Consider the following 14,828-nt stretch of genomic DNA (forward strand, 5'->3'; position numbering starts at 1 on the left):
TGTACAGAGGCACAATTCAGTCTCTGAATGCTGATGTCAATAAAAGCTTAAAGAATTAACAGTGATAGCTGCTCTCCTGCTTGTCCTTATTCAGTCCAGTGGACTCCCACAGGTGAAAAAAAATAGAAGATGTGTTAAGTAACCAGCTTTTCTCTTTTTAGTCATTTTGCTGCAGTGAATCTGCTGGAATAGCCTGTTCTTACTAACAAACAAACAGACCCAAAGTTTAATACATATTTTTCATTCTACAGCCTTACCTCCCTACATCTACCTTCTTTTTTTCTCAAGCTGAGAGCACCACAGCACCATTAAAAGCTTGGGCTTTTGATCTCTGTGCAAATAAATGAGCTGAAACAAATAAAACCCAGTTCACAAGAGACTTCCAAGACATCTGGTGGAGTTATTTTTCTAAGTAATTAGACCAAGTGGTGGTGCGATTCCCAAACGAAAGTTACCTTCCTGCCTGATAGCCAGTTATTTTTCACAGCCCTCAAGACAGCACTAAGTCCTATTTCTCTGCTTGCATGTCACAAACTCTATTGATTACCAGTCTTCCCCAAACGGAACAATTTTTGACACAGACTCGTTTACAGCTCAAGTTTTTACTCGCCTTTTTTTTATTTTATTTTTTGGTACTATGAGGCTCCTATTTGTCTTTCCTGAATGTCGCTAGGGTTTCTGATACTGACTGAGGAAGAATGGGGTTCTTGGCTTTTTTCTTCAATTCCTTGCTAACCTAAGGTTCTTCTTACGGACGCTGTGGAGCAGGAGAAGGAGCACAATGGAGTATTGGCAGTGGCTTGCTGCAGTCAATGTCCTGTTCTAGGCTGTGCCCCCAGGAGCTTTTTCCTCCTTTCTTGCTGGAAGCTGATTAAATTTCTCCTCCTTTTCCTAAGCTCTCCCAGAAGCCCCCATACCAAGAAAAACCCAAACGCTCATCAACATTTTGGTGAAAATGTGTTCTTTCCCCTGTGACTACAACACTTTCACCATCCCTGGGCACTGGGGACCCAGGAGAGTTGAACAAGGAGTTGACTTGGCCAAGCTGCTCTCTGTTTTTGTGCCTGGTTTTATGTTTTGGAAACATGGCTTTGCTTTAGACTGAGCAGGATTCTCTACACCCACATTTTAGGAGCTGACGCGAGCTCAGACATCAGGCTTTGCTGTGACAGCTACTGTTTGGCACAGAATTTACATCTGTATTTAGGTCTCTATTAAGGGTAAATAGAAGTGTCTGTCTTACGAGTAGTCGCTAGCTTATAAAGGCGGACTTGATACGAACGTGTTTTAACTTCTCCCTCTCCTTCCTCCCAAGATAAAACAAACTCACCGGAGGTTTCGTCTACCCTCTCATCCACCACGTGGTCCTTCTGGTGGACCCATTCGCTGTTGCACTTGAAGTAGATCTGCGTGGCAGGGCTCGCTTTGCAGTACAGGTTCACGGGCTTGTTCTTCACAATGTAAGCTTCTTCAGGCTCAATGAGGAAGTGGGGCAAGGGCTCGGGAGGATCAGATGGAAAAGTTTCCGGAAGTTCATGGAAAAAATCATCATCTGTAAAAGCAAGACAGAGAGGACAAATGAAACAGCCAAAACTGATACACATATTCGTCGTCCAACTGCCTCCGAAGCGGTTATCGCTATCCACAGTGACGGACGGCGCTGAGGATCAATAAAACAGCCCCCAACATCAGGCTAAAAACACTGTGGGAGGCTGGTTGGCTTGTCCTCATCAGTCTCGGTGAAGACACAGCACCGGGCAGCTCCTTCCCTTGTTCTCACTACACCCAGGTCATCTGGATCCTCACCGCTGCGAGGACAGAAGAACGGGCCACATAAGGCCTGATCTTTGCCACGCAAAGGAAAAAACTGGGACATACAGTAACGTTTCAACTGCCTTCTCCAACTAATCGGGTCTGCGTAAATGCTCCAAACAACTTTTCCCTCCTTCCTTCTTTTCTGCCGTTTCCTTTTCATTCTGGCCACAGAAAAGAAAGGAAGGAGGGAAAAACATTGAAAATTAAATTTGACCATATAGAGCATCTGGGTAGACTAGATTTTCATTCTTTACATTCTGACCACAGCAGCATCCTTTCCTGGGAAGTCCCATTTCCATTCCCTGTTACATTTCTCACTCCATTTTCACCGCCAGTTTCGCAGAAGAGGAAGACAAGTCCAAGTCAAAGGTTGGATCCACGACAACTGAATATGCTTGAATTAAGGCAAGAGGACTTTCACGCGACACCCTTTCTCCATGAGGGTGTCCTCCCTCTCCTTCCTGCTGCCCCTTTTCTCCTGGGCTGCTGCTGCACACACCTCCTCCACCCAGAAACATCAGGGATGAATCATTTCCCCTGAATTGCCACAGGACCTATCTTTTTCTTCTGGTCATTTAATTGCAAATCAGCGAGCAGGCAGATGGAAACTAACAAAGCACACATATGTTTTATAATTAAACAAGTATTGCTTCGCTAATTCCTGGTGACTGGAAGAACAAACGTATTTATTTTCACCAATAGATCTCAGTGCATTATCAAAGGTGATGCTAACGCTGCCAGACCAATTAACTGTATCTTATCAAAGACACAACTAGAAAGTCCAAAAGGAGGGATCAGTGAGCTGCAGAAAAGAGAGGGAAAAAAAAGGGGGGGGGGAGGTTCCTCATTATTTCCTCAGTGCTGGTTAATCAGCCCTGGGAACACGTGTGGGCTTTGGGTTTCCTTCCCAAAGGTAAGTGCTTCGAACGTTTAAATACTGTTTTTATGTTCAAGTGGATTCACAGCACGGCCTCGCACACTACAGTATAATCTCACTGCTCAGTTAGGCTATAGCTGTTTCTCCACAAGGTAGTAGGTCAGCCAGTTTTCTTATCGGCTACAGTATGAAGTATATTCTACATATGTATTTATGCACATAAAGTAGAGTAACCAACACAGACTTATTTTTCCTAGAGGTTACTGTGTTATAATCATGTGTCCCAGCACACCTGCATCTATAACAACATCTATAATAATTGATTTCCTTACTACCTTGCTCAAACACAAATCCCAACGTGAAGCCCACACGCTGCTTCCCTGTTGAAACAAACCCCCCTTTTTTGCCCAAAAAGTTTGAACGTTAAGTTTGCTTCTGTAATACGCCCCATTCATCTTTATTTTCACATAACAAAGTGTACAGCCCATCTGTTGTTATTGACTGATCTATATTAGCAAGACAAAAGGCCTGATTAATGGTACTGCTAAACCAGTTTCACTCACGCAATTCATTCATATTAGGAAAATAGATTTACAAAAGCCATTTTAATCTAAAAAAATTTAATTTGGATCTTCTATTTTAGGTGCTGACCTGAATTTAGGCACGCTCTCTTACTTGCCTTCTGTAGCATCCTACCGCTGCATTCCTTTTTAAATGTGAGTCAGATACAAGCCATAGAGAAACAGCATAAGTGTCCCTGAAAGGAGCACTTGTAAAATATGGCATGGGATGTCATACATAATAATTACAGCTTGATTTTTCACTTACGGTAAAAGAATATTTCCCCAAGTCAAAACTGCTTTGATTTCAGGAAGGATCCTTATTCTTTTCATGCTTTTGTTTGCAAAACTATGTGGATTGTAGCTCCCCATGCATAACAAACGCAAAAGGAGATTTTATGGTATACTTCACTTTTTATGAACCAGTATCCCAGCTCTAATCTGTGGCAGGGAAACATTGTGCTCCGTACACCAATCTATTCATCTCTAGATCACTAGTTTTATTACCAGATATCAAGTTTTAACTCTCATCAGCCCATCTTATCACTCACTGCATTTCCGAGCTGTGAGACTTAAATTATTATTGCTTATATCATAATATATGGGACCATTAGCTCTTTGCATGAGACCTGAAGCAAATTCTTCTCAAAGGGACTGACAGACCCAAATAGGGAAAACTCTCTTTTTCATTACCCTAAATGTGGTGCACCAGCTTTACAGAGCAACTTGCAAGTTATATATTATTGTCTAGGAAAAAAAAAAATCTTCGCCCAGTTCATTTAGTTCATAATTATAATTAAAGTTTCTGCTTCTCCCAAGGCTACTGGTAATTTCATCATCAGTCAGATCAAGAGCAAACCAAAGAGAAAACATGTGTCTTCAAAATGACTCCTGCCAACCTCTGAAAGAGAGATATTTCTTTATCGTATTGCTAATCCAAGGCAATAATTGCTGGTGTAGACGTAGACGTGATATTTAAGATTCTGTAGCCAGAAATTTCCCATTGCCCGAAGGCAAACTCTGTCGGACTGCAGGTTGCTGCCTAAATATGCAAGAGATGCACAGGTGCTTGCTGGCTGTGGCTTCCACGTAGGAAAATGCCAGAGCACAGTGTGGTTTTGCACAGGGCACTGAAAACACTTTTGGAAGCACAAGCAAAGCAGCACACTCTTCCTTGGGCAGTCAGGCTTAGGACTATTCTCATGAGTAAGAAACCTAATGGAGTTACCGACAAATTCTGGCTACCGAACAGTGTAAATAGATAAAAAAAGATGAAGGTAAATCAGTGTCTTGCATACATGTGAAGTGTAAAGCAATGAGACTCTAAAAATGTAAATGAAAATGTAAATATAAATGAACCTTAAAGTGAAGAGACCGTCCTGAGCACCATGATGCACCTTCTCTTTTGCCATCCCAAGCAGTGGAGCACAACACCCAACCATGAGCAACCTCCTCGTTTTGCCCCCTTGCAGAAAAAAGATCCACCACCTTCCACCATTACCAAGGCGGATAACTGGAGCTGGTGGGAAGGCAGGAGGCTCATCGGAACTCTCACTCCACATCATCCTCAGCTTAGCAAGTCCCGGAGCTTTGCACTGCTCAGCAGTTTGTTAATTCTCATGGAAACTTTGCTATGGCGCCCGTACGGTGCGAGGGGTCAGTTACAGTGTTGAGACTACCCAACGAGCAGCTTCTGAGAATAAACCCATGTCTGCATAAAGGACAAGCGAGGTCAGTGGAACCTCTCCCTTACCACCAGCGTGTGCAGGACTACTCCCCTTTCTACACAGGCTCCACTCATGCTTGGAAAAAAAATAAAGACTGAAATTGGGTTGGAGATTGTCTCAGGAACTTCATCTCCCTCACACTGTCAATCAGCAAAACCAGAGAGCAACACGTGAGCGTTGCGTTACGGAAGGCCTAGCGGCGCTCTGCTCCACACGCGTGAGCTCGGGGCGCTCCAGCTGACTAGAAACCGGGTACGACTGAGGCGACTGAGGCGGTGGCGCCGGCAGAGGTCACGCCGCCCGCCCGCCTCTGGATGCTGCGCTCCCTCTCAGACGGGAGTGGAGCAAAGGCGCGAGCGCAGCCTGTGCACGGCGCCGGGGCGCGGGCGGCCCCACGATCCTCCCTTCGGAGGCTGCTCGCAGCGGGATCCCTTCCCGGCCACCTGCAGAGCGCAGCCTTGCGCGAGCGCTGTGGCCCTGCTGCCATTAGGAGCCGTAATGGTTGACACGGGGTCAGAAAATTATTAAACCCCTGAGGAGCATCGTTTCCTCTTCAGTGTTAGGCTTCACTTTTCCTTGACACATTAGTCCTGAAGCAGCCTCAGGCTCTTGACCCCTCCTTTAACCCTGATAACTAATTAAAGATGGACAAGGCTTAGGCTAAAATACTTTTCGTTAAACCTATTCATTCTCGAGTTCCCTTCAGGCACTCTTTGTCACACAGGACAGAAACTGCCCTACTTACACGAGAGTGGAAGTAGGAGCCTGTTAGAGTAATATGCAAAATCTCCTCTTACCAGAGCTAATGCAACCTTTGTGGTCAGAAGATAGGATGTGCTTATAACACGAGGAACATACTCTCAGGCTTCCTGGGCAACGTCCAAAGCACATAGCCGAGGAAAAATCTGGGGATAATTAACTCTGGGTGTATTTTTAGGATCTGGAGTTCAGACTCGGGCTCTTCACGTGCCGAACGACCAGATGTGCTATACTGAGCACGATGAGCAAACGAGGAGGGATCCTACCTCTTCTCACCGGGGAATTTCCTACAGCTCTTGCATTTGCTAGAAGCAGCGACAAAGCTTGAACTAGAGAGCCCTCGGCTGCAGGCACAGGCATTTTAGGGCCGATGGTAAATTCTGTCCTACAGCTCAGTTTTGTTTAATGCCTAAATAAACCTGTGTACAAGGTTTTGGCGATGGCGCCTGCAAACAGAAAAGGAGTTCCACATTGACAGGCTGAGAGGATCTGCAAACGAATGTGGCACTTGGCAAATACTGTCAGTTTTTTGACTTCTGTCATTTCATATTAATAATTTAGCTTGCTTTCTAGGGGGCAGGGATTCTGGGGTTAAAATGCCAGTCCTTTGGTTCCAAGAGGATTTTATCCACACTTTTCCCATGAATAAGCCCGGTGCAAAGCTCTGCTCCCACATTTCTGATACTTTCAAGGCAAGGATTGTTCTCAGCACAAGGTTTGATCCAGCTCTTCACGATTGCTAAAACCCAGGTCTGGCGGGATGTTACGGAGCTTCATTTCATGAGCTGCCAATGGTGGACAGTCAATCTAGTTAGCAGGATCGCTCCGTCCCAGAGAAACTCGGGACACTTGCCTATATCTAGGGCAATAACTCAGTTGCCTGGTGCTAGTTACCTAATTTCACCCACAGCCAATTTTTCAAGAAGCATAAATTATTTCGTATGGGGCTGATTTATCTCAGCAGAAGCCCAAATTGAATTAGAAACCCATTAGCTAAATTCTAAGCAGGAGCTTCTGGGGAGAGGAGCAAAAGGAGGGGGTCTTGGGAATCGAGTGCCAGATGCAAGAAGGCAAAAAAAGAAAATTAATGCAAGTCTTTAAAAGAGGAGGAAAAGAAAAAGATAAATATCTTCTTATTGAACTAAGCACCTAGGTATTTAGGGAGCCAGATGGAGAAATACGGATTATAGCCTGGGATCAGAAATATGACTCAGACATTTATTTATTTATTTTGACTCGCAATTGATTTTATAAATACATAAGACTCCATAAGCAGATAAAAAGCACAGGCTTGTTGGAATAACATGGCTGCATTCGCACAAATAGCAACAGATTGAGCATGTTGTATCTACTAATAGAGCTAATAATAAGGTGTTCAGCCAAATCCTAGCACAAAATAATCATGTTTATTCCTCCCTCTAGGGGGAGAGGAAAAAAAAAAAAACACACAGGCTGATTTAACCACCCCACGCACACACCATTAAACTGGCCCTTAAACAGGACACACGTTAGTCTGTACCTGCCACTTGTGTCCAGAAGAGGTAATGGTCAATCACAGCCCGACTTATTCCAAGGAATTGCATTTGTTCCTCAATCCAGGCCAAAAATGCAAATGTGGGTCTCAACTCCCTGTCAGGGTAACTTTGCTGCCTAGGCCAGGGCCCTGGTCCTGACCCAGAGAGACCACATCCCTTTCTTCTTGTTTTTTAAATATGGACTTGCACTGAAGAAGACACATAGATGTTAACGAATGACCACAAAATGAAGAAAAACAAATGTTACCGAAAACTAATGGGAACACAACTAATTTGCAGGCTTTGCCGGACAAGGTTTGTATCGGGGCACCGTATTTATTTACTCTGCGCTCACCAGCGGCGAGATCCAAGCTGGGGAGCAATGAATCAGTGCTCTAATCTTCCTCCCCATCATCCCCAGCCTTTTGGAGAAAATTGATATCCAGCCCCAGGTGAATTCAAGTCCCAATCACAAATGCCATCGCTAGAGGAACACAGACCTCAGCTGCCTGGCTGATAGGAGCTTAGAACATACATATTTTAACCCCCTCCTCTTTTTTTTTTTTTCTCCCTTCTTCTCATCTCTGACCACCCTCACTCCATTTTTTTTTTCTCTCTCCTGTTTCTTCCAGATCTGTTCCCCTCCTTTTGTTAGTCTCAGGTTCAGCCAAACAGCCTGGCCAGGAACCTCCCGATGCAGCTGCAAAAGGGTAAAGATTCGGGGCCAGGATGTGCACATGGGGAATGGCTACGGACAGGGAATCTTACTCCAAACCCACCCAGCACCGTGGCACCCTCGTGTTTCGAGGACGGTTCGCTAACGCTACGGCCACCAACAAGGCGATGGGCAGTGCGGAGACCTGTGCGGACGGCGGACAAACCAAACAGTTTCTCCAAGTGCATGGGAATCCTGCCCTTCCATGAGGAGCATGTCCAGCCCGTTCTCAGGAGCGGTCTTTGAGGCAAAGGCGTGATTTCTCAGTCCTTTGTTATGAGAGAGACCTTTTCAGACCGCAAAGAAGTGGTTGAATCAGGAGTCAAATGCAGATTTTTGTTCTTCACTCTGCTAGATGATCCAAGTGACAGCGGTCACTTGGGGAAACATTTCTAGGGGTAAGATTCTCTCTATAGCAGCCTAGATTATTTACTGTTAAGAAATTTCCTTAAGTTCCTATGGAATTTTTGATGTTTCAGTTTCCGGCCATTTCCTCTAGTCCTATCAGTGGCCACCACTGAAAAGAGACCATGACCGTCCTCTGCACTCCCTCCCTTGAGGTATTTATATACACTGATTAGATCCCCTCTCAGCCTTCTCTTCTCCAGGCTGAACAGGCCCAGCTCCCTCAGCCTCTCCTCATAGGGCAGATGTTCCAGGCCCCTGATCATCCTTGTGGCCCTGCGCTGGACTCTCTCCAGCAGCTCCACATCCCTCTTGTACTGTGGAGCCCAGAACTGGACACAGTACTCCAGATGCGGCCTCACCAGGGCTGAGTAGAGGGGCAGGATCACCTCCCTCGACCTGCTGGAGACGCTCTTCTTAATGCAGCCCAGGATCCCATTGGCCTTTTTGGCCACGAGGGCACACTGCTGCCTCATGGTCAACTTGTCGTCCACCATGACACCCAGGTCTTTCTCCGCAGAGCTGCTCTCCACAAGCTCAGTCCCCAGCCTGTACTGGTGTCTGGGGTTATTCCTCCCCAGGTGCAGGACCTTGCACTTGGCCTTGTTGAACTGCATGAGGTTTTTCACCGCCCAGTTGTCCAGTCTGTCCAGGTCCCTCTGGATGGCAGCACAGCCCTCTGGGGTATCGGCTACTCCTCCCAGTTTGGTATCATCAGCAAACTTGCTGAGGGAGCACTCTGTGCCTTCATCCAGGTCATTGATGAATAAATTGAACAGGACTGGACCAAGGACTGACCCCTGGGGGACCCCACTAGCCACAGGCCTCCAACTAGACTCTGCACCGCTGATCACCACTCTCTGGGCCCTGCCATCCAGCCAGTTCCTAATCCATCTCACTGTCCACTCATCTATCCCACACTTCCGGAGCTTGCCCAGGAGGATGTTGTGAGGGACGGTGTCAAAAGCCTTGGTGAAGTCGAGATAGACGACATCCACCGCTCTCCCCTCGTCTATCCAGCCGGTCATTTCATCATAGAAGGCTATCAGGTTAGTCAGGCAAGATTTTCCCTTGGTGAATCCATGCTGACTACTCTTGAGCACCTTCTTGTCCTCCATGTGCCTGGAGACAACGGCCAGTATGAGCCGTTCCATCACTTTTCCGGGGACGGAGGTGAGGCTGACTGGCCTGTAGTTACCTGGGTCCTCCTTCTTGCCTTTTTTGAAGACTGGCGTGACATTGGCCTTCTTCCAGTCTTCCGGCACCTCCCCCGTTCTCCAGGATCTTTCAAAGATGATGGAGAGCGGCTTAGCTATGGCATCTGCCAGCTCCCGCAGCACTCTGGGGTGCATCCCATCAGGGCCCATGGATTTGTGGGTATCGAGGTTCCTTAGGTGCTCTCTGACCCAATCTTCCTCTACCCAGGGCAAGTCTTCCTCTCCACCCGCTTCTTCTCTTGCCTCTAGGGCCTGGGGCTCTAAAGGGCTGCCCTTGGTAAACACCGAAGCAAAGAAGGCATTGAGCAACTCTGCTTTTTCTGTGTTATTTGTAACCAAGGTGCCCATCCCGTCCTCCAGCGGACCCACGTTCTCCCTGATCTTCCTTTTGCTGTTAATGTATTTGAAGAATTTTTTTTTGTTATTTTTAACGTCCCTTGCCAGCTTGCCTTCCAGACGTGCCTTAGCTTTCCTTGTCGCATCTCTGCACTCCCTGACTACGTTCCGTTTACACTCATTTGTTCCTTTAAAAGTAGTTTGTGAAGCCTTACTGGAGCACTTTAAAGGATCACGAGCCTTGCCGCTGAAGCAATCAAACTCTTAGCTGAAAATTATGAACAATTGTGATACTGAGATTCACACAACGAAGTGTTGTTCCCTATAAAGTCGTCAAGAGCACAGATCAGCTTCATAACCTGCAAGTATAATTCAGTTTTTGCAATATAAACTTTTAGATTTAACCACCTGAGCTAGAACTAAACAAAAACAAAAAGAAAAAAAAAAAGAAAAAGAAAAAAAAAAAAAAAGAAAAACCCACCACAGACAGGAAATATTCCTACACCACTACTGCGCCCGTCTTTCACATATGCCCTTTTCCAGTTAGTTGTTTCCACTTGTACCCAAGTGTGTAAGTGCTTCCTTCTGAGAAACAAAAATGGCATCAAAAAGGGCATTCTTGAGCCTGTATTTAATGGCCTTGCTGCTGCCTCCACTAATGCAATGCAAAAACTATCGCCTCCAATGACAATAGCATCGATCCCTTTATCTGGCACCATTTTCTGGTGATACTATTTACTTTTAGCCCTACCGTCTCATCAACTACATGCACCCATTTCTCTTATTCCTCTCCTTCAGTTTTTTAATCTTATTTCTGCAACGACCCAGTTTCCAACGGCCTAGATTACCTATCAGGCATACATATCAGTATATATATCAGCTATATTCTCTGTATACCTATCAGGCATACATATCAGTATATGTATCAGCTATATTCTTTGTAAACGCACACTTACACAAACATTCATGTGCACTAACAATGCTACTGAGAGGGTGCAGGAGGTAACGCACTGGAATTCAGGAGACCATATGGATCTTGATAGACTGTGGGTAGGGCAAATAAAATGCTTTTCATCAGCTGTGGGTGCTCTCCTTTCTAGGAATAGGAAGCTGCAGGATCCTGTTTCCTCGAGAGGGACAATCATGAGACCTTCAGAATATGTGGGCCAAGAGATTTTATGCCCTCTAAGTCACTTAATTTATCTTTCCGTGCGCCTCTAAACTCAAAGGACTGTAAATGTAAATCTGAAGCAGCTATCAGGCGGGCAACAGCTCACGAGCCAAATCCATCTGCCTGAACTTGATCTTTGTTGGGGAAAAATACATCATTGTAATTATTTATTAGCTATCTAATCCTCCCTGCATTCAATTTTCCGACCATGATTCTCCCTAGACAGAGTCACCCAATTGAGGAAAAAAAAAAAGAGCAGAGAAAGAATATGAAAGCTGCAGGAAATTAGCATGCAACAAGCCATTTCTTCCTGTCAATTTTCCCATCTCCTTTTATTAACGGATTTGTTTTCGAAGCAATTACACACGTGCAGCCCATTTGTGGCATCTCCGCGCTGGCCTCCTGACACCGCCATTGCTGGGGCTGCCGCAGCTGAGGCGGCGGGAGAGGCAGCTCTGCCACGGCCCGGCCCCGCGGCCCGGCCCCACGTCCCGGCCCCACGTCCCGGCCCCGCGTCCCGGCCCCGCGTCCCGGCCCCTCAATGAAGGAAACTGTCATGTAGAAAGAGGGCACCATAGCACAGCTCTGATAACAGCCAAGGGGAGACAGTAAGAGCCTTGAACAGGAAAACAGGAGTGGGCATATAGAGCAGTAGAGAGGGGAAAAGGGTGCAGAGCAGAAGGGAAAAGGAGAGCAGGTCAACCCGGAGACATGCGTGCCCAAGGGAAGGCTACGGGCTCAGCAAAGCAACGAACCCCCTGCGCCCCAGAGGGGAAAACCTGCAGGAGCTGCAATCTAGGCCTGGCCCAGAAGTGTCAAACGCCTCGCACACCACGATAGGGCTGCTGGCAGGAGGTGGTAGGAGGGCAAAGGCTGCTTGGGCGGTGAGCACTTCCCTACCTTGACAGGCACAGGTTTCTGAACCACAGTCTAAATATCCCGCATTTATCGCCCTTGATTGGGGATAATTGGACTGTGCTTCCACCTCCACTAGAGACATCAACATTCAGCTGACTTTTCTGATGCTAGCATTATTCCATGAATAATAATGCCAATCCCGCTCCAAAAATACAGTTACACAACATTCTCCAACGCAGCACCTCCCACTCCTCCAGTGGCAACAGGCTTTGGGGCAGGTTCGGATGCACGAGTCCTCACCTGGCTACTCCGAGCCACTGCCTTGCCCCAGCTGCTGAACATCTCAGAGCAACACGTGCAACGGGGAGCACGTGCCCCTGACCTGAACTTGCTCAGAAATCCAACCCGGCAGTGAACGGCCTTTGGCCTGTGCAAGGTTTTAAGCAGACCTAGTATACCCCTAGTACAACAGGGCTGGGTTTCTAGTGAAACTGGGATTTAAATGATAATAAACAATAATGCTCTTGCAAATTCTCTTGTTGAGAAGCGTGTCCTTAAGCGGAGAAACTGGCATGCATTTCTTCGTACGGTGATTACACAGCAGCTGGACATGTTTTGCAACGCGCTGTGCGGCTGTGTGGCTCTGGAAGCCAAAACCCCCCTTTTTTGACCTATGTTTGACAGCAGCCCGGGCCAACCCACTGCAGCATGGCCTGAACTGCACCGGCACGAGGCCCCTGTTCGAAGGCCCTGAATAAGGGACACAAGTAATTTCCCATGCCGTTATTCACAGCAGAGCTTTCTCTCACCGCCAGGGAGTCTCTCTGCAGTGCAGCCTCTCGTGCGTGAGCAGAGAATGAGACGAAATACATAATAAAGTTGTGCACCCCACGAAGGGAACTGTGGAATGAATCATGCAGAAGAGAAATATATCCTAACAATTTACTTTGCTGGGTGAACCGGGAGTCTGTCGAGAATAAAATCAAGAGTTCAATAATCTACCCATGCCTTACATTTTTCATCTATCAAACAACAGCTCTAACAGCACATGATATTATACAAGCGTCAAGCTACTTTTTTCATCAAAGAAACAAGCACATGAAAGTGTGGGTCTTGAAACTAATGGAAAAACAACTGCTCACTGTGTCATCATACAAAAACGGATTTTTTTTTTCTTCTGTCATTCCAAAAGCATTTTTGCTTATCAAGTTATCTTAACAAGATTTTAAGAGCTAGATTTTCTTGAGATATTACAAGACAAAGCACTAGTCTTTAAGAGCTACAGATTAAGTTGGTATTAGCCTCAGTCTCATCTATCTTTTAGTTCAGTATATTATGAGTAGCCTACATGGAGACCTTGCTGCTGTACCACTTTTAAGCGTACGTTCAGTTCAACTGAAGTTGTTTCAGCCTCCAAAATGCAACCTCCCTAAATCATGAATACCAAACTAAGAGAGAAATGCAATTTCTCCCCCCAACAACCTGTAGGTAGTGTCCACCTGCTGACATAGGCGCTCACAGTCCGTATTTTAGCTCTGAAAATGTCACAGTCCCATTCAAATCACAAACCACATTTGTGCAATCTGTAAGAAAAAAACTCAGAAATATGTTCATCAAAAGGACGGAAGCATATACACGTTTTTGCATGTTTATGCATGTTTTAGCAGTGAGCAGGCAGGGATCTACCAGTCTTTTCAGTGACGAGGGGATGAGGTGGACTCTGCAGAAAGGGAACATCCTGCCCAAAGGCCATGCGAGGCTAGAAAGGCTTGAGAAAAGAAATCCAGCACTTCAGAAAAGATCCAAATCCCTGAAGAAATAGCATTTGCAGAGTAGGTTGAACTAAATCCAACAAATCCACTTTCAATTCGCATTTTAGTATGAATGAGATTACACAGGTTTTTGCCTGTGATTGTTTCACATTTGAATGACAAATTACAAGGTACCTGACCTAACAGCAAACAGTTCTCATTTGCTTCTCAGCAGCTAAGAGGAGCCATTTCTTGGCATTAACAGGGCTGGTGCAAAAAGGGCCTTTTGGATGAGGCACAACCTCATCTCAGCCACGTTAATAATGCATCTTCATTCCTCCGTCTGCCAATAGTTCGGTTCCTCACCTGCCACTAATCAATACCCTGATACAGACTGTCCAGACAGACATCAAACACACAAGGCTTCTGTTTCTGTGCAAGAGAGATTTAGAAGGACTATGTTAAAACAAGGGGTTAAAAATAGATGACTAAAGACTTAACCAAACCTCAAGGCTATTAACACTTCTTACTTAAATTAATGAAATCTGTTCAATCCTGATCTTTTATATTTCAGAAGCTACATGTGCTGCTAAGTCACAGGTCAAAAGCTAATCTGATATCAAAAATAAACCAGAGTAAGCAAAAGCTGGAGGTGTTCACTGATTCGCAGGGTTGGTTATTTTTACATGTGTTTATGAAACTACTCTAGATACAGGTCATCCTTGCTCTCCTCAGCAAATTGCTACACGCGGTTGGCTGAGATTTTTCCAGTTAAAAGCGAATCTGTTAGACATAGTTGACTCTCTGTCCATCAGAAGCTCTCTAACTACCTGTACCCGTAGGAGCATCCTTTCCCGTACCCTCTCGTGGCTCAGTCTCAGTGACTGCAATCAATGGAGAGATGCTCTTGGGGATCTATGGGATTTTGAGGCACGCAGGAAATAGTATCCATTTCTTTCATATGGGAGAATAGCTCAGTTAATGCTTTAGATTGCATTCTTCCAATATTGGGCTATTCCTAGACGAAGGGCAGGAATCCACAATCCTCAGCAGCGCTAAATGACATTCAATCACTGTCAGAAGGGCAAAGCTTTTCAATGCCAGCTGAAGGTTTTGTCCTTGG

The 14,828-nt window shown here is 45.8% G+C and overlaps 1 protein-coding gene across 2 annotated transcripts in view; it reads right to left on the minus strand.

Annotated features, from left to right (window-relative positions):
* Positions 1-14,828, minus strand: part of UNC5C (unc-5 netrin receptor C) — a 160,738-nt gene that overhangs the window by 56,438 nt on the left and 89,472 nt on the right. For both annotated transcript variants that reach the window (XM_088529405.1, XM_088529401.1), the window contains exon 2: positions 1,331-1,552. In XM_088529405.1, the coding sequence (XP_088385531.1) occupies positions 1,331-1,552 (222 nt within the window). The remainder of the gene's footprint in view (positions 1-1,330; positions 1,553-14,828) is intronic.

This window comes from Tinamus guttatus, unplaced genomic scaffold, assembly GCF_059628265.1.
Source record: "Tinamus guttatus ecotype Peru unplaced genomic scaffold, ASM5962826v1 Tinamus_guttatus_pri_ptg000028l, whole genome shotgun sequence".
Lineage (NCBI taxonomy): Eukaryota > Metazoa > Chordata > Aves > Tinamiformes > Tinamidae > Tinamus > Tinamus guttatus.